The sequence below is a fragment of the Belonocnema kinseyi genome, chromosome 3 (genome assembly GCF_010883055.1).
Source record: "Belonocnema kinseyi isolate 2016_QV_RU_SX_M_011 chromosome 3, B_treatae_v1, whole genome shotgun sequence".
Taxonomy (NCBI): Eukaryota; Metazoa; Arthropoda; class Insecta; order Hymenoptera; family Cynipidae; genus Belonocnema; species Belonocnema kinseyi.
The window spans coordinates 84,933,130-84,954,006 of NC_046659.1; the positions used below are offsets into that span (position 1 = coordinate 84,933,130).

A 20,877-nucleotide genomic window follows, 5' to 3' on the forward strand; every position below is an offset into this window, starting at 1 on the left:
ACTAATTTGTTAAAAATCGTTTTTCTGCGGTTGAAAATTAAATTATTTGTTGGAAACTTATTTTCTTTTTGGTTTACAATTAATTTTTTTTTCTCTGGAATATTACTTCCATTTTGCATTGAAAATTTTACTGTTACATTTTTTGTTGAAAATTGATCGTTTTAATTTTAAAATTCGATTATTTGGTGGGAAATTCATCTATTTTTATGAAATGTGTTCTTTTTTGGTACGAAATTCACCTCTTTGAATAAAAATTCAACAATGTCATTTGAAGTTAAACTACTTTGTTTTAAAATAATATCTTTGAAAAATGAACTATTTTGTTGAAACTTATTTCTTTGGTTGATATTTAATTTTGTGCACTGAAAATTTTACTATTCCATTATGGGTTGATTATTGAACGTTCTTTTTAAATTAAAAGTTCAACTTCTTATTTAGAAGTTGAACTGCTTTACTAAAAAATCATCTCTTGGGTTGAAAATTGAACTATTTTGTTGAAATTTTTTTCTGTTGTTCAAAATTAATTTCTTGAACTGAAAAATCAATTATTCCATTTTTGGCTGAAAATTGATTGTTTTTAGTTAAAAAATCAATTTTTTGGTAGAAAAATAGTTTTGGTTTGGGGTGAACATATTATTATTTTGGTACAAAATTCCAACATTTAGTTTTAAATAAACTTTTTGTTGAATATTCAAATCTTTGGTTGAAAATTTTTCTTTTTGATTTGAACATTAATTTCTTTTGCTACAAAATTTGATATTTTCGATTAAAAACACCATATTTTGTTAAAAACTCATCTATTTTACCTTTGTATCGAAGAATGCCACTATTTTAAAGAAAAAATAATTATTTTATTGAATATTGAAATATTTTGTTAAAAAGTAATCTTTTTTTGTCAAAAAGTCAACTTTATTGGTTACAAATTTAACTGTCTTCTAAAAAATTTATCGTTTTGGCTGTAGAATTCACATATTTGGTTAAAAATGTAATTCTTTTTCGTTTAAGTTTAATTTGATATGCTCGTAAATTAGACCATTTGGTTAAAAATGCTGCTCTGAAGCTTGAAAGTCTACCTTTTTGGTTGTAAATGCGACTGTTTCATTTAACTTTTTTTTAATTCAATTATTTGGTTGAATATTTCTGTGTAAACAATTCAATATATTTCGATATTAAATCTTAAGCATATAGTGCCTATATATTCATTGCATTATACAAATAATTTATTACCCTATTTTCGTGAAAGGTCTTCCTACTTTTCCTTTCCTGAGAGCATTTTGTGCTGTAAAGTGTGCGTTTTCTCAATTCTCTTTTTTTTTAAAGAAAATTGAAAAACAAAAATGTAGAAAACCAAAGGCACTCTAAATTTGCATCTTTTTGACAATGACCCGCAAACAATTCTTTTCAACAACTACCACAACGGTGAAATTATCCTTACCTTGAAGAATTTGTGGTTTCTTAAATATATTCTGACACCATTTGTGAGGCTTTTGTAGGAATAAATTAAGATTGGAGAGATGCATGAAAAAAAGCAATTTGTGAATGTCGATCTGGTGACCGAGGAATTGCAACTAAAGAAATGACGACGCCTACGCTAATTGCTTGCCAATTAACACGTACCTCTGTAGAATTTCCTTGAATCTTTCACAATATTTTCAAGAGGGTGAGAAGGGAGGGTCGGTATCATTTAAGCGTAATAATCATATGTCATTGTACTTTCAGCACTTTATAATTATCGTGCGAATTCGTGAAATTCACGTCGGCGCTCGGTGCTATTTTGTGGTCAGGAGATGACGCAAGTATAGAGTGCACTTGAGATGATGCGGTTTCGCTACTACCGTACTTTATTCCGTTTTTCAAGCAACTTTGAAAGCGGTCCTTCATTAGACACACAAGTTAGGCAATACCTTTGAATTCTCATTGCCCAGAAAAGTTTAATTAGTAATCATCTCTTTAGGCATCACTTGATGAAATTTATTCGTATTGATTTTAAAAAGAGAAAAAACACACAAACTACGGACAAAGTTTTTTTTTAAACAGAAAGTTGTGTGACAGAAGGTGAATTATTTTACTTCTAAGGTCAGATCTCTCTAACTCTATTAAATTCATCTCGTTTGGTTGAGCATTAAACTATTTTGTTGAAAATTGAACTATTTTTTCAATATTCAACTATTTGGTTTATTAGTAATTTTTTTTATTTCAAATTTTTGGGTTAAGAATTCAATTTTTTAGTGGAAAATTCGCTTTTTGACTTGAAATTTCAACGGTTTGGGTAAAACATTAATTTTTTTGTTTTGTTAGAATTTAACTTTTTAAATAAAAATTCCACTATTTGGTTGAAAATTCATGTTTTCGAGATGAAACTTAACTGCTTTCTAGAAAATTCGACTATTTAAATTGCTGATCCATCTCCTCCGGTTGAGTATTCAACTATTTTGATTAATACTTGGTTTAAAATTGATCTTTTTTAGTTAAAACTTGAACTAACTACCGAGAAAATCCACTGTTTTGTAGTTAAACTATTAGTTAACTATTTTGTTAAAAATTTAACTTTATGGTTGAGAATCAACTTTTTCGTTGATAATTCTTATTTTAACGTTGAAAATATAATTATTTTGTCGAAAATTACTCTTTTTGGCTTGAAAATTGAACTCTTTTTGTAGAAGATTCATCATTTTCTATTGAAAATTCATATATTTTGTTCAAAATGTAATATATTTTGATTTGAAATCTTAGGAATATCACAGAAAAAACAGAAGATAAACTTTACGTCGATTTCCAATGAAAAATTCGCTGCAACAAAAATGAACTTCACAGGATAAACTTTAACCAAATATCGGTTAAACTTTCTGTTGTTTTTCCATAACAACACATGTGTTTTGAAAAACGCGAAATTGTCTGAAGAAAACTGTATCCCTCTAAAAAATTTCCTGCAACAAATTTTATCAGTACTTTATTCTGTGATGATACCTATATTAATTTTATTACTAAAAAGAATTTATTCCCCTATTATTCCTTTTATTTGCAGGAAAGTCCTTCTATTTCTTCTCCTCTGATAGAATTTTGTGTTGATATTTTTAAATCTGGTAACGGATTTGACATCTAGAAAATATGTTGGAAACTTTAAAGTGGAAGTAAGATCATTTTAACAATATGTAATTAATTCATTTGTGTCTTTTACATACATATGTGTGAACTTTCAATACCCAAGACTCACAATGATTTCTCGTCTTCTCACATAACACCTAAAGTGAGTTATTCCTTCGATCATAATGAAGATAACCGCCTTTCGACATATACATTGTTCTCCGAGAAAAAATTCGTTGCTCATAACGACATAAATTAATGTTGATACACAAGGACGGTAGAAAAATTAGCAGCGACGCGTAATGGACTAATCGACATATTATGCCTGGGTTGGGAAACGAAATTAAATTTGCGTTTGTAATTACCAACGATCAACCTTGGCGAAAATTTTATATGAGCTTCATCACATGCAGTTCATATTCCTTGACTTTTAATAACTGAGTACAACTCGGTTTTAAAAATTAATTGAGGGGACGGAGTTAATTAGTCAAAAAAATTATGAAAGGGAACTTAAGAGCTCTAGGATCCTTATTATGCAATTAGCATTATTAATAATCTTCTTCGTCCTTGTCACGAAAGTTGATGATAGAGGCTGCTTATACAAGATACGTATTTGCCAGAGGAAAAGCATTTTTAGATTATGATTAATAATCTAAAATAATATTATCATGTTAAAGAAAATATAAATTATAATTCACTTATCTCTGATGATGTATTAAGGAAATATATTTTCTTCGGGTGAAAGCAAACCATAATCAAGAATACTTGCACGACCACAATTTTTTCCAATTTAATAAAAATTCTCATATCGAATTCTTCAAGAGTATACCCTAGAGAAAATTGATCTTTATTGAATTCAATAAAGTAGTTCTTATATGTGATTTAAAATAAATTAAAATTTTGAGCACACTAGAAAACAAACATTTGCGCGATAATTATTTGTTTCTACCACCCAATTTTCAAATTAAAATTTTCAATTTTCAATAAAATACATGAATTTTCAATTAAGTAGCTAAATTTTTGACAAAAATGATAACTCTTCAGCCAAAAAGATTAAATTACGTAATGATTACGAAAATGAAGGATTTTCGGTGAAAACCGCTAATTTTTTGTTGTTTTGTTAAAAATTCACTTTTTTAATAAAAATGCAACTATTTGGTTGAAAATTGATATTTTCGGGATGAAACTTAAATGCTGTGTAGAAAATTTTTAAAAGTTTTAAAATTAAAAAACTAAAAAAAAAACATTTATTGTCTGCCAAAAAAGGCGAGTTTTCAAATATTGTCAATATTCCGTGAAATATAATGATTTCCCTAAAATATTTCCCCCATTAAAAATCTTCTTGTGAATCTATATCTATTTTCGGTGAGAAGTTCGAGCGTAACCGAAAATTTTAGGAAAAACGGTACCCTTCTTTGAATATCCAATTATTCTTTTAATTGAAAGTAACGATTTCCGGTATAAAAACCAACAAAGTCGCTAACAAGACCGTAAAACGTAAATTGATGAGAAATTTTTTATCCTTCGATTCTAATAATTTTACATAAAAAATATTCATTTCTGGTATAAAATGCTAAAATAAACTAAAATTATTTAAAATTCAAATAAAAATGATTTGTAGATTTCATTTAACAAAATTTCACACAAAATTTCAAATTTAAGATATAAAACAACTTCAAGTAATGAAACCCCAATTAGATTTTCAATAAAAAGATTTGACTTAACAATCCATTGTAATTCAATTATACTAGAAAGTAAACACGCATGCTGCGCGAAATTGTTGTTTTTTTTGTCTCACGCAATTTTTAAAGTTAATTATTAAATTAATATTATTAAAAAATTGTATCTCTTATCGGATATAATAGAAAAGAAAAGCAAGAACAAAATTTTCCTTATTATAAAGAAAGTTAGTATCTTAAAATCAGAATTATTATATAATGTTTTTGTATAAATAATCAAACCGTTGAATTTTTATTTTAAAATACTAATTTGCGACGAAAATACTAAACTAATTGTTTAAATATTGTAAATATTTGTTGAAATCTAATGATTTTTATTAAAAATATGAATTTGTTATAAAACACACTAAAACAACATAAGAACAAATATTTGAGAATATAAATATTTTTTTCACCTTGATGTTTTCTGTTTATAAATAACTGATTGCTGGTATAAATATGAATATTATCTGCAATTTTTCAAATCTTGTAAATTTTCTTTGAAATATAATTTTTAAAATAAAAATACCAATTTATGACGAAAAACGCAACATAATCTATAATTGTTCAAAGAATATAGATCCTGTTCAAATTGTAATGATTTTTGTTTAAAAATACCAATTTTCAATTTAAAAAACCAATGCGACCTAAAACTGTTAAAAAAATTATTAAGCTTTTTTGAAATTTAATGATATTTTAATGAAAATTTAAATTTTGGGCGAAACACACTAATAGTATAACACAATCGGAAATTCTTCAAGCTTGGAAGTTTTATTATTTTAAATAAAAATCAGCAGCCTGATTAGTTTCATTAAAAAAAACTAATTTCTTGAGAAAAAGAATAATATAACCTGATGGTGTTCCGAAATGTCAAATCTTGTTTGACCTACAATGATTTTTATTTTAAATATCAGATTTTGGTGTACAACGACAACATAATCTAAAATTGTTCAAATATGTGATTTTTTTCTATTAAAAATTAGAATCATTTTTAATGTTAATACGTAAAATAACCATTTCTGATGTAAAACGCTAACGTAACCTATTGTGCTTAAGAAATTATGAACCTATAATATCTGATCATTTTGATTTGAAATCTCAAATTTCTTTAAAAAACGCTAACTAAAGCGAAAATTGTTACAAATGTATGAATCTTTAAAATCTAATAATTTCTGATTAGAAATACCCATTTCCAATGTAAGACGCTAACACACCCTAAAATTGTTAAAAAATGCTAATCTCAATGATGATTTTGGTTAAAAAATGCTAATATCCGGGGGGGGGGGGGCGACACAACTCAAAATTTTTAGGAATTTCAAGTCTTTTTCGAATCTTTCTGATTTAATAATAAATTTTTTTTAAGAAAAATACTAATCTCCAGCCAAAAGCGCGAACATGAAACATGTGTAATATTTACAGTAACGAACTAGATAGTTTTGAAATATTAATTTAACCACACATTTGTAATTTATAAATTTTTGGACGATTGTAGTTGTTAACGCAAATCACTAGTAAGTTGGACTCCATAAACCGAGGTCAAATGAAGACGCGATTTTTGATTTCGTGAGTGACAAGAGCAAAAATAGATGTAAACTCTACTATAGCGATGGTGGTGTTATCGTGGTGCTGCTAATAAGGCGCATTTTTTTCTTTCAATTATTACATAAAAAATAGATTTTACTCAAAAATAAAAACTGCCATTACCGGGACTCTTTTTTACTTTTTAGATAATGTATACAAAAAACTAGACAAAGTGTCTTCTCCGCTGGGCCTCAGTTTATGAAGTCCGATTTACCTATGATTTTTAGGGAACTTGAGTTTTTCCATCAGGTAAATCGGAGATCTTGGAGACTGATTTCTTACTCAGTCTCGGCGACTTTTTTCATGAATATTAATACTAATATCTTTGTATATAAGTGATTGAAAATGACAGTTTCGTTTCAATGAATAGAGCATGTGCGATTTACCCATGGACGTTACTTTTTTTTCAAAAACTCTCGTAGGTTAAAAGGTGCAGATCTAAACGCGTTTTTTCAATGCAGTTGCATAGTTCCTTCATCAGGACGACAGAATAGTTTCGAGGTATTAATCGAAAGTGGCACTGATATACTTTTTAATAATTGGATTGGATTCCTCTTCTCTAGTTACATCAGCAGGTTCAATTTTAATTTTTGTTTTCAATCTGTAATATGTTGCCAATATAATTAAATTTGTCATCTTGTGCAAATGGGACTTGCTAGACAGTCTTAATGAATTTAGTGCTCGCAAAGTTTTCACAAGCGAATCTGAGGACGGTACTTGATGATTCCGCTGGATGCTACTTTCACCTTTCGCCTCATCGTGCACGACTCCTCGGTTGACTTTTCGAACTCTCCTTGAAGAACTACAGAACTTCGCTTGCCAAGAGTTCTAAACAACTCTGAAAGTATGTACAGTGTAATATAGTAATCCTCTAACGCGGAGTCGTCACGATTTAGTTTCACCTGGTCGCGATCAAACTAAAGCAGATTGAAGATTGGAAAGCAGTCGTTGCCCCCGCGCACCCCGCAAGGTCGTACGCATTCGTAGAGAATTTTTTTATCCTTCGAACATTACTCTACCTGCATTATTCAGATTCTTTCATTGAAATCGCGTTGCTCAATTATTTATTTATTTATTTATAAGCTAGAAAACAATTTGAACATCCATCGTCACAATTCCTCCGTACCTGGATCTATTTACCCGCAATTTTTATTCTTTTTTTGAATCCTTTTTCTGCTTGTCCAAAATTCGAATAACAAAAATTTATCAATTCTAGGACTGTCAAGTTCTGACTTTGTTTTTTTAAACATGAGGGGTCCTTTAAAAATTAGGTAAGATGATTTGTGTGTGTGGAGGGTGGTCAATTTTTACTATGTCTTGTGTGAGGGGGAGATTAAAAATTCATACGTGCGTTCAATTTTTAGTAAACAGTAAAATGAAATAAAACCAAAGATATTACAATATACAATAGAGGAAAGTCCACAGGAAATGCGATCTCGACTAAAAGTGAATTTTCTCTTGAAGGAAAATCGTAATTAATTGTGCTATAAGTTTTTGAAAATAATGTTACAAAATTGAATAAATGAGATTGTGCATGTAAAAGATGTTTCAATTGAAATACAACTAAAATGATGAATTTTCAAAAACAAAAATGAAATTTTCAAACAAATAGTTGAGTTTACAACCAAAAAGATAAATTTTTTACCTAGAAGATACATTTTTTACCAAAAAGATTGATTTTCTACCAAAAAAGACGAATATTCAACAAAATACATGAATTTTGAACCAAATACCAAACAGTTGATTTTTCAACTACAAAAAAAACTTTATACATAAAATAGAAGAGTTCAATTTTTTACCTAGAAAATGACTTTTCGATCGAAAAGATAAATTTTAAAGCAAGAAGATTAATTTTCTGCCAAAAAAAGGTGAATTTTCACCTGAACAGATCAATTGTGAACGGGAAAAAAAACTTTTACCCAAAAATGGAATAGCTGAAAGTTACATTAAGAAATAAATTAATTTTCAAACAAAAGTAAACAGGAATTTTCAACAGAATATGCACTTAAATTTTCTTCTAAAGAAACGAATTTTCAACTAACAAGATGAATTTTCAAACCAGAAGATACATTTTTTACTATAAAGATTTTCAAAAAAAAAATCGGAATAAATTAAGTTTTCAGTTAGAAAACTTTTAAATAGTTAAATTTTGAATCATAGAAATAAGTTTCCAACTAAAATGATGAATTTTTAACAAAATAGTTCAGCTTTGAACCAAGTAGTTGAATTGCCATAATAAACAAACAATATTGAATATTCAAGAAAAAAGACACATTTTCTACAAAAAGTTTATTTTTAATTAAATAGTTGAATTTTGTAACAAAATAGTTGAATTTTCAATCAAAAATGACAAATTTGAATAAAAGCAGTTGAATTTGAAATAAAAATAATAGTCATATCAAATCTTATAGTATCTTACATAGGGGGAAGGGGTGTTGGAAATTTCAGAAAAAACATTTTCCGTACTTGATGGTTGACCCCTAAAATAAAGTGCAAAGTGACTATGAAACTAAAATGCTTATTTTGTAATTATACACTTTTCACTTTTTTATTTAGAAACAGGGGCATGTCTTTCGGCCTACTGGCATTTAAAATGACGCTCAATGAGACAACAAAAAAGTTTAGGTAACTATGCTGTTGCAAGAGTGTCATTGTTCTCTTTCACCTTATTTAATTCTTGATCAAGTAGTTTAGAATAAACTGGTAAAATGTACATTTTCAGCCGACGCCTTGAGAAAAACAATTTTGGGAAAAGTTGACTAAAATAGTCCTAAACTAGGAAAAATAGGATGATTTTTCGCAAAAATAGAGAAATAATCTAGGAATAAATTAATTATAATAAAATTAACTCAGGAATCATGTTCCTATTATTTCAAGTCGAAATATATTGCAGTTTCTACAAAAGAGTTCATTTTCAACCAAAAACGATGAGTTTTCGAGCCCACTGAAAAATCCAACGTCGGCTTCTATACGAGATTTCTTTTGTTGACTATTAGCTATTAAATATATACTCAATTTTGTATTTATTTGCAAGTTTTAACAAATATTTAAATATTGAACATTGTTAATTCTTTCATAATTTTTAATTATTATTTATTTATTTATTATTATTATTTATTTAATTATTATTATTTTTAATTATTATAAGCTTTTTTTATACTGCATATATAAACTATCTAGTAGTCCACCAAAAATGTAGTAAAAGAAAACTTTGTAGAATCCTATTGAGTTGAGTTTTCAAGCTAAAAAGGCAACTTTTCGAAAACATTTTGACTTTTAAGCCCGACAAGATGAATTTTCAACAAAAAAGTTCATTGTTAATCAAGAAAGATAAATTTTAAACCAAATAGTTACATTTCAAAATACGACAATTAATGTTCAACAAAACAATTGATTTTTAAAGAAATAGTTGAACTGTTAAGCAAAAAAAGATGAATTTGAAACAAAAAAGTTTAGCGTTTAATCAAATAGTTGACTTATCAACAAAAAAAAATTTTTCAGTTAAGAAAAAGAAATGCATACAAATTGTTCAATTTTGAAGGCAAAAAATGAATCTTCTAAAAAAGAAACAATTGAATCTTCAAGTCCAAATCATGAATTTTTAAAAATAAAGTTTATTTTCAACAAAATAATTGAATCTTTAACGAAAACAGATTAAATTTAAACCAAAAAGTTGCATTTTCAACCGAAAAATATATATTTTCAAAAAACAAACAGACGAATTTGTAACTAATAAATATTTTGTAGTCAAGAATTAATGATTTCTGTAATTGAGTTTCTAAATAATTTCAACCAAATTTTGAGATTTTTAAACACAAAAACGCATTTTTTAACAAAGGAGTTGAATTTTTAACAAACTAGTTTAATTTCCAAGTAAAAGAGATGAATTTTGAACAAAAAATATAATAGCAGTCTTCCTAATAAACAAGAATTATCTTGGTACCAAAATATGACTTTTCTACCAAGAATGAATTTTCAATAAAAAAGGACAGATTAATTTTCAACCAACTAGTTGCATTTTTAGTCAAACGAGATTAATTTTCAAGACAGACAAATTTTCAACTAGAAAGATTTTCTGGCCAAAAAATTTTTAAAAACTTTCAACCAAGAGAGATGATTTTTGTATCAAATATATAATAGTAGACTTTTCAATTAAACAAAAATTAAGTTAAACGTCTCAGTAATTGTGAAACTTGGTTGTAATTTGAATAAATTGTTCAAAAATATGTAAAAAGTAACATTTAATGATAAACCCCACTCTTTTTAGCATTTTATAATAAAAAATAGAAATTATATTCATCCGAATTAAATAAAAGAGCATGAAAATTTACATCACGACTACTGGAACTAATTTCAGGATTACTGGGATTATCTCTGAATACAAAAATATGACTTTATTTATTCAAAGATGAATATTCAATCCAATTGACATTCTTTTTTAATCAAACATTTGTATATTATAAAAAAAGTTGAACCAAGTTCGACCAAGAACGACTTTAAGTCCTAAAAGAAAAATGTGTCATCCAAAGCGAAAAAGACTCATTTTTTCACAATAGACTTAAGTATCGAAAATATGAATTTTCAACAAGATAGTTGAATTTAGAGCCCAAAAGGAGAATTAAAAAAGAGAAACAGTTGAGTTTTTAACAAAGTTTGTACCCAAAAAAAAAGAAGTCCTAGCTAAAAATATAATAGTACATTTTTCAGTTGAGAAGAACTCATATTTATCAATAATGTTTGGCTTTTCTCATTGGGGGAGAAAGGGAATTTTTTTTTAAAACCAGGAAAAACGAGGAATTCTTTAAATGGCCGAAAAGGGGGGAATAGGGAGAAGAGTGTGAAGTCTGCTCCTTTAACAATAAGAAAAGAAGTTGAATTTCGAAAGAACCTGAAATTTGAAGTATTTGGGATCACTGAAATAACATCTTGAAGATCTCGTTTCTATATTGGTTTCTATTACATAATTAGTTCATTGTCATCGAGTAAAAGTTGCCCTTTTATCCCATATTACTATATTTGAAAGTACTTATTAACCGACAGCTCATGTCCATGACTCGATGATGTAGACTTCACGTAGGCTTTAAAAATATTAGCATCTACTTGAAATTGTTACGAAATCTCTTTAGATCTCTTCGGAAACGCAAAGACATCTATCAGCTCTCCATCTACTCAGTTGCGTCTCTAAAAATCTTGAAGGGGTTTTGAGACACTCGAGTCTTTCTCCCGATACAATATATTATTATATTCCATCCACTCAACAATGACGTCACCTTTCCAAAACGTGCTATCATGCCTATTAATTTCATAATGGCCACTTTCTACTTTCCATGAACAGCAGGACTGCAAAAGTGTTGATTCCTCAAGATCTATGTGGTAAATTTACAATGTCCTGACTCTTGCCAATGTACATGTCAAATGCTTCTTCCTCGATTTTTATTTAGAATCGACCTTCCAGGGTCGGCGAAGCCGGACAGACAGGCTTGGGAAAGTTGATATGCATCTTGATGGCAGCATTTTCGTTCCGAGATGTTTTTTTTTAGAAAGGGATGAAAGCTAAGAGAGAAAATATCTACTTCCTTTATCAGATAGACAAGTAGAGTAAAATTAGGATTTCTGCTGGAACAAATTAGAGACAATGAGATTTTTGTCTTAAAATGTTCGAATGGACGTTGTTTTAAGGTCTTCACATGTTTGAGGCTGATATCTGAATCAATTGATTGTTAATAACAAAAAACGGAAAATCGCAACATTTTCTGAACACGTTTTCTTGTATTGCTACTTTCGATTAAGAGATACATGAGGTCCGCGATACTTAATTTATAAAGTATACAAAATTATTTAAAATGAAATCTTAGCGATTATCCTACGACAAAAAGTTAACGAGTTGTAAATTCGTTAATTACAATTGTGCGTTTTTAACTAAAGATAAAGATAATTTCGCTTTAATATGAACGATTATATTTTCGGATCAGAATTAATCCTTAAATTCAAAATTAAATTATTTCGTTTTTGGTCAACGCTTAATCTTTTTTGTTGAAAAATTCGACTATTTGGTTACAAATTCATTTTTGTAGGTTAACATTTCAGCTATTATATTGAAAGTTTAATTATTTTCTTGAAAATTCAACTATTTTGTTTAAAGTTTTTATTTTTTAGTGGAATTCAACTGGTTGAAAATTCTTTTTTTTCTGTTGAAAATTGAACGATTTGATTTTTGTTCAAAAACTATTCTTTTTTAGTCAAACATTCATCTTTCTGGACTGAAAATTAATTTTCTTGTGGAAATTTTCGTTGAAAGTTAACGTTTTTGTTAACAACTCGTCTTTTGGTAAAAATTAATCTTCTTGGTTAAAAATACGTTTTTGCAGATTAAAAATTTAACTATTTGTTTTTTAATCTAACTGTTTTTTTTTCAAAATTTATTTTCTTTGTTTAAATCTAAACTATTTTGTTCAAAAGTCATCTTTGTGGGTCATCTTTTTTTTAGTCTAAAATTCATCTTTCTTGCTTGAAAAGAACCTTTTTTGTTCTAAATTCACTGTCCTCTGAAAAATTCGTATTCTTTACTTGAAACTTAAAAAAAATTGATTTAATAATGTGATTTTAATAAGCTAAAAAATCAACTATTTGCTTAGGAATTAAACTATTTCGTGAAAAAAATCATTTTCCGTGGTTCAAAATGAAACTTTGTGTTGAAAATTCATCTTTTAGAATGTCAAATCAACGGCTTTCTAAAACATCCGAATTTTTAGCATACAAACTGAACTCTTTTGTTAAAAATTCAACGGTTTCAATGTGTGGAAATTCTTATTTTTGGTTGAATTCAGCTGATTTTATTTTCAAATTACAATTTTTTGGGTTGAAATATCAAACATTATATTTTTCGTTTAGAATTCATATTTTTTTGAAAATTCAACTAATTTGTTGAAAAGTCAATATATCTCGACTGGAAATCTGAGGAGTACAAAGCAGTTCATATTGAATTTAATATGGTACATTGGTACCTATATTAATTGTATTTCAAATTATTGATTTTCCTATTATTGTGGAAAACCACCCAATTAACCCTGTTTTAAGATCTTTTCAGTCCGTCAAATCTAAAATAATTAAATATCTATCGTTTTAATATTTCAGGTCCACAATGAAGTGTTTTGCGGCGGCCTTCATTGTGAACTTCTTCGGTTTGGTAGTCACTGAAGGATATGAACATGCCTTGTTCGTTAACTCCGAAGCAGGTAGGCTTTTATCACATAGTTTCTACTAATTTTAACTTCAAAGTTGATTTACTAATCTAAATAAAAAAATATATTAGTTAATTCTAGAACTATACGGGCTACTTCCGACAAAGCAGCTGATATAATGGCAAGAAATATTCTTGAGTGGATTCAAAATATCTACCAATCGCAGAACGTGAGAAAAAGTAATTTCCCCATTTTATTATTTATAGAAAATTCTTGCTATTAACTTAAAATTAAAATCTTTATAGGATTTTTATCGTCTCGAAAAAGATGTTATTTTATTTAACTATTTTAGCGCGGCAGCAGGATAACGCTTATCTACCACCTTATACTACACAAAGGCCGCCGGAAAAGCCGCGACCTTTCCAACCTGCATCGTCGCAACAACCACCATACTCTACTCCTAACAATGGATACTCTGCCTCACCAGTTTCCTCTCCAAGGCCCACTTACACACCCAACGTACAGACCGGCTTCTCTTCAACTAATGGATATCCTTACACTCCTCGACCATCCCCGCCATTCTCTGGATCCTCATCCTCTGCAGCTTCCGGTTCGAGCGGATTTCCGCCGCAATCCACAACTTACCTTCCACCTTCCAGTGGTGGATACCCGTCGGTGGATCCGAGACCAACGCCTAATTTCCCAACACCGCAGCCAAATGGTCGTCCTGGACCTGGTACCGCACCTGGACCAGCACCGGGACCTGGTCCCGCACCCGGACCAGCACCAGGACCTGGTCCCGCACCCGGACCAACACCAGGACCTGCACCAGGTCCGGGACCAGCTCCTGGACCTGATACCGGCGTTGCGCCAGGTGGAGGTAAGACGAAAAGCTATTCATCATTCACGAAAAATGTTTGTAGGCCGATTTCATGTAAAATCGGGCAGTCTGACCCTGATGATGTCACGGCATTTTTTGGGGTACAAATATGTTGTTTTCCAATAAAAATATGAGACACGTATCTTTTGTTTTTTAACAAAAATATTTGTTGCTTAAGGAATCAACTATCTTGTGGCAAATTCTTTTTTGGTTAAATTTAGCCGTTTTTTATTTAAAATTAAAACCTTTTTTCGTGGAAATGTCTACTATTACATGTTGAAAATTGAACTACATGGATGCAGATTGAACTAATTTGATAAAAATTATTTTTCGTTGTTAAAGATTCATCATTTCACTTGTAAGTCCATCTCTTAGGTTAAAGGTTTAACTATTTTTTTTATTGATCTTTTTGAATTGATAATTCATCTACGTAGGTAAAAGTAAAACAGCTTTGTTAAAAAGTCTTTTTTTTTTAAGGTTCGTCTTTTTGTTTTAAAACCGGACTATTTTCTGATAATTTGGTTTTCTTATTGGTTGAAATTAATTTTTTTTCTGTATATGTATCTTTAACATTTTCGTTAAAAAAAGTAATCTTTTTTTTTGATTAAGGATTCAACTATTTTGTGGAAAATTTGTAATTTTTAGTTAAATTCAACTCTTTTTTATTAGAAATTAAAATTTTGTTTGGTGAAAATATCTACTATTCCATCATTCGTTAAAAATTCCTCTTTTTTTGTTGACAATTGAAGCACTTTGGTTGAAAAGGTTGAACCAATTTTATAAAAAATCTTTTTTTCAATTTATAATTTTTTTCAAATTCAACTTTTCGGTTGAAAATTCGTTTGTTTTTGGTTGCATTTTTTTAAACTGAAGATTGAACTATTTCAGTTGAAGAGTCATCTTTTTGGTTGAAAATGCCTCTCCTTCGTTCAAAGTTGAACTATTTTGTAAAAATTGATCTTTTTAAATTAAAAGTGCAACTACTTGGATAATAGTTAAACAATTTTGTTAAAAAAAATGTTTCGGTTGAAGGTGCATATTTTTGGTTAAAAATACAACTACTTGGTTTGAAATGTAATCCTTTTGTTAAAAAGTAATCTATTTTGCTCAATAATGTAACTGTTTTACTGAAAATTCGTCCTGTCGGACGCATACATTCATAGTTAAAAATTAAAAAAATCACCTTCTTTTTGCAAGAATAAATAAATTTGAAATTAAAAAATTTTTATTTGAAATTGTTCTGTTCCGTTTATAAAAGATTCTATTTTAAAATTATTACAAAATTAAAATGCTTTTCTTTTGATATTAATCGTCAAGGAAAATGGAAAATCGATCAGGAAAAAATCAGGGAATTTTAAAAATTAATATTTGCAGCCATCCTGTCAAATTTCCGATTACATGAGAAATCAGTCTATAGAACTGTCAAATATCAGAGTAATTTTTAAATACTGGATTGGTCCATGAAATAGTAATTTCTTATTCAGGTGAAGAAGGAACCGGAACAGTGCCAGCTGATGATGATCTGAATCACCCACCGCATATCCACAACCTCGAAGTCGAGTGCAGCAAAACTATGATGACCATCAATGTTGAGTTCAACCGAGCTTATGATGGAATAATATACTCAAAGGTAAAAAATTATTATAGTAAATTATTATTATTGTTATTATACGATTAGGCTGAATCCCTTTCGGGGTAAGCGGAACTTACCAGATCAATCACTCTAGCAATCACACCAGGCGAAGAGATTCACAAAGTAAAGAGAGTAAATGATACTACAAGAGATATTTTTTAGGGTTTCTACATGATGCCCGAGTGTCGCTACGTGGAGGCAAATTCCGCTAATACGAAATTCTCTTTCACTGTGAGCTTGGATTCTTGTGGAACACAATTCATCAATGAATTCGAAGGAGAGGCTGGCCAGGCCTATTTGGAAAACGTTTTAGTTTTACAGGTAAATAAAAAAGAGATTTCAGCTAAAAAGCCTAAAAAGATTTCAGCTAATTTTGTATTAAAACAAAGGATATTATTAAAAAATTACAATGTTTGTAGAATGAACCAGGGATTCAGGAAGTCTGGGACACGGTTCGGAGAGTACGTTGTTTGTGGGAAGGAAATATCAATAAAGCTCTCACTGTAAGTCTTTCTGTGGATATGTTGAATCAGGAAATTGTGACCTTCAGTGGAGATACTGCCTCGGCTAAATTGGATATTCAAATCGGAAAGGGTCCGTTTGCTCCAGCGGCTGATGGTCTTGTCAAGATTGGAGAAACTATGACTTTAGTTGTATCCGTCGAAGGAGATAATGACTTTGATCTTCAGGTTCGAAATTATTTTTAAGTCGTAATCCATTTTTTAATGAAATTTAATTACGAGGTTTGACTATACACCAAATTTCAAGATTTCAGAAGATTGAAAAGATTTCAAACATATCTATCGTTTTCAAAAGATTAAAAAAATTTGTCAAAGGTTTTTAAAAGATTTCACACAGATTTCAAAGATTCCAACAGATTTTAAATTTTTCAAAAGATTCCAAAGAATTTCAAAAGATTTTAAAATTATTTCAAAGATTTAAAAGATTAAAAAATAGTTCTAGAAATATTTCAGAAGATATCCAAAGATTTCATAAAGATTTCAATGATTAGGAACGATATCAGAAAGCTTTTAAAGATTTGTCAAAGATTTAAAAGATTTCCCAAAAGTTTCAAAAGATTTCGAAACATTTCATATACAATTCAAAGGTTGGAAAATATTTAAGAAGAAATTTCATAAATATTTCTAAGATTTCACAAAGCTTTTAGAGCTTTTATAGATTTTACAAAGACTTTAAAATATTTAAAATATTGTACAAAGATTTCAACAGATTTCAAACTTTTCAAAAGATTTAAAATGATTTCAATTATATAAAAGATGTGACAAATATTTTAGAAGTTTTCGCAATATTTCACAAACATTTCAAAAAATGTCAGAAAGATTTCAAGGATTTCGTAGAGCTTTTAAAGCTTTTATAGATTGCACAAAGATTTCAAAAGATTCCAAAAAAAAATTTTATAAAGATTTCAAAAGTTTTCAACAGAATTTCCTAATGATTTCAAAAAGATCTACAAAGAATTTCAAAAGATTTCGAACTATTTCATAAAGAATTACAAGATCTTATAAACACTTATAGTTTTCACAAAACTTTTAAAGCTTTTAAAGATTTCAAAAGATTCCGACATATTTCACATAAAAGATTTAAAAGAATTTGAAAAGATTTCAAAATATTTCACAAAGAATTTAAAGATTTCAAATGATTGCACAAAGATTTAAAAAATTTTTATAAGCACTTCAAAGTTTTTACAAAACTTTTAAAGCCTTCAAGGATTGCACAAAGATTTCAAAAGAACTTTTACAAATTTCGAAATATTTTACAACGAATTCAAAGATTTCAGAGATTTCACAAAGATTCCAAAATACTGCACCAAGATTTCATAAATATTTCGAAGATTACATGAAGATTTCAAAGATTTCAGAGTGTCTTAAAATAAATTTAAAAAGATTTTGAAATATTTCACAAAAATAAAAAAGATTGCACAAGGATTTCAAACATTTTAGACAGATTTGAAAGATTTCAGGATAATTAAAAATATTTAATAGATGGCAAAAAATCTTTTTAAAGCTTGCACAAAGATTTCAAAACAATTTTAAAGATTTCAAAAATTCTAAAAGATTGCACAAGGATTTCAAACATTTCAGACAGCTTTGAAAGATTACACAATAATTTAAAAGATTTCAAAGATTTGAAAAAATATTTTAAAGATTGCACAAAGATTTCAAAGATTTAGCAGATTTCAAAAAATATTTTCAAAGATTGCATAAAGAATTCACATAAAAATGTTAAAGATTTCAAAAGATTCTAAAGGATTGCACAAGGATTTGAAACATTTCAGAGAGATTTGAAAGATTTCAAGAAGATTTAAAAGATTTAGCAAAGGTTTCACAAATCTTTTGATGATTTGACAAAGCTTTTAAAGGTTTCACAAAGATTGTACAGATTTCAAAATATTTAAGAGATTTAACAAGGATTTAAAAAGAATTTCAAACAATTCCAAAAGATTTCGAAACACTTGCAAAATTTCTAAAGACTTTAAAACGATTTCTGAATGATTTGAAAGATGTAGCACAGATGTCAAAGGTTTCAAAATACTTCGAAGATTTCCAAAGATTTCAAGAATTTAAAAAGATTTCATGCAAATTCCAAAGATCTTATAAATTTTCATAAATCTTCATAATAGATTTCAAGAAGGGCCAAACCCTCCTAAAATAATGTCTTATTTAAATTTCTTATTATCGCCAGGTTCGAGATTGCATTGCTCGAGACGATACATCCACAAATGTGGTGCAACTGACTGACGAAAGGGGTTGTATCTTAAAACCAAAAATCTTCGGCGCCTTCCAAAAGACGAAAGAAACTGGAAATACTGGTGCATCGCTAATTGCATATGCTTTCTTCCAAGCCTTCAAATTTCCGGATGTAATGGATCTTTTCATTGAATGCAACGTGGAACTTTGCAAAACTGATTGTCTAGCTTGCCCAGAAGAAAATCAGGTACGTTTTGAAATTTAAAATAGAATATGTAACATTTTTAAACGAATTTTTTTGTTGAGCGCAGCGAAAAATACAAATTTCAAAAAACGAAGGACCATAAGGTTCTTTTATTTTTTACCTGAAAAGCAGCTGAGTAAAATTTGGTCTCAATCGAACAAAAATTTCTGATGAATTGCGCCAAAATTGCCAAGAAAACCCGAAAGCATGGTTTTGTTGATTTAACTCAATATTATTGGTGGTGTTAAAAAATTGTTTAAATGAATGTTATGGACCTCTATGGGATACATTTTTTAGGCTGTGACAATTTTTTTCATTGAAACAACTCTTCCTAAGAAAAATCGAAAAAGGGTCAAACAAGTCAAATATTTGTTTGTATATTTTTCAAAATCAGTGGTCATTTTTAATTGTGCTTGCTAGTTGCCGCCATTAAGATAATAAATCACTATTTTTGAACCTTAAAACCCATTATCAGATAATTTTACTTTGTTATCAAAAATTCCATACAAATTATTGTTTAAAATCTAAATCAAATCATTTTTTAATCCCTGATGAAAAATTGTTTACAAAGAAGTACGAAAAACTACAATCATTGCGTGTACAACCAATATTTTTTGTATAAGCTATAGAATATTAAGATGCAATAATCTCGAAAAATTCTCAGTCGAAAATAAAACAAGTTCCTTTTCTGCAACTTGTATTTTGTGCTACGCTGTATGTTTCAATTTAAAGTAATATAAAATTTAATTAACAATCATAAATTAATAAACAACTTTAATTTTAATCGCCCTTCAGTAATATTTAATATTTACAATAAAAAATTCAAAAAGTTGTTTAGTTATGAATTTTTATAGTTTAAAAATATAAAGATTTTGACCATTTTTTGAATGAACTATAGAAAATCTTGAAGATCCTAAAATCTGTAATGTATATAATTTGAAATTATGTAGTTTTTGATTAATTTTGATTAATAGTTCAATGTTTAAGATCCACAATTTAAAAATGTTCAGTTTTGAAAATGTATAAATAAAAATTAGTTAATTTTGATGATTTGAAAAATCCAAATGCAAGATCTCAATGGTAAATCTTCCAAAATGCTGAAATGTTGAATGTAAATCCTAAAAATTACTGCTTTTCAAATTATTATTCAATTCTAAATCTTTCTAATTGATGAAATTTTAAATGTAAATCATCAAAATTACAGAATCTTTCATTGCAAGGCTTAAAAATTTCATAAATTTTAATTGTAAATTTTCCAAATTAAAACATCTTCAATCTAGGAGACGTATAAATGAAAATTCTAATTTTTTTGTGTTTTTGAAGATCAAAAGACAAGTTTTCATTTATAAGTCTTCCAACTTGGAAGAAATTTCAAAAGAAAATTATAAAAATTTCAGAATTTGTAAATTAAAAACTTAAAAATATCGTATCTGATTCATAAAAATTACAGAATTTTTAAATATAAATGGTCAAAATTTAAAACGTAAAAATCTTAAAGATTTATTATTCAAACTTCTACAATTTGGAAGATTTACAATTGAAAATGCTCCTTTTTTAAAGATTCATCAAAAATCCTATAACAGTGATGATTTTGATGATATTGAAGATCAATTGAAAGTTCTACAAATTGAATGATTCACAGTTGAAAATTTTTCAATTTAATGATTTGCAGATTAAAATTCTTCATTTTTCAAGATGTGTTAATAAAAATTTCTCAATAGTATGATTTTGAAGAAATTACAAAATTTTTTATAGCAAAACTTAAATCTTGCATAATTTAAAATTTTTTAAATTAAAAGCTCCTCAATTTTAATGGGTTATAATTTTTAAAAACTTGAACTTTACACA

At 28.2% G+C, this 20,877-nt stretch overlaps 1 protein-coding gene across 1 annotated transcript in view; it reads left to right on the plus strand.

Moving 5' to 3' along the window:
* LOC117170170 overlaps nt 1-20,877 on the plus strand; it is a 37,135-nt gene that overhangs the window by 14,135 nt on the left and 2,123 nt on the right. The window contains exons 2-8 of the mRNA XM_033356745.1: nt 13,518-13,618; nt 13,696-13,803; nt 13,917-14,444; nt 15,929-16,074; nt 16,240-16,398; nt 16,497-16,766; nt 18,781-19,032. Coding sequence (XP_033212636.1) covers nt 13,525-13,618; nt 13,696-13,803; nt 13,917-14,444; nt 15,929-16,074; nt 16,240-16,398; nt 16,497-16,766; nt 18,781-19,032 — 1,557 coding nt within the window. The 5' untranslated portion in view covers nt 13,518-13,524. The remainder of the gene's footprint in view (nt 1-13,517; nt 13,619-13,695; nt 13,804-13,916; nt 14,445-15,928; nt 16,075-16,239; nt 16,399-16,496; nt 16,767-18,780; nt 19,033-20,877) is intronic.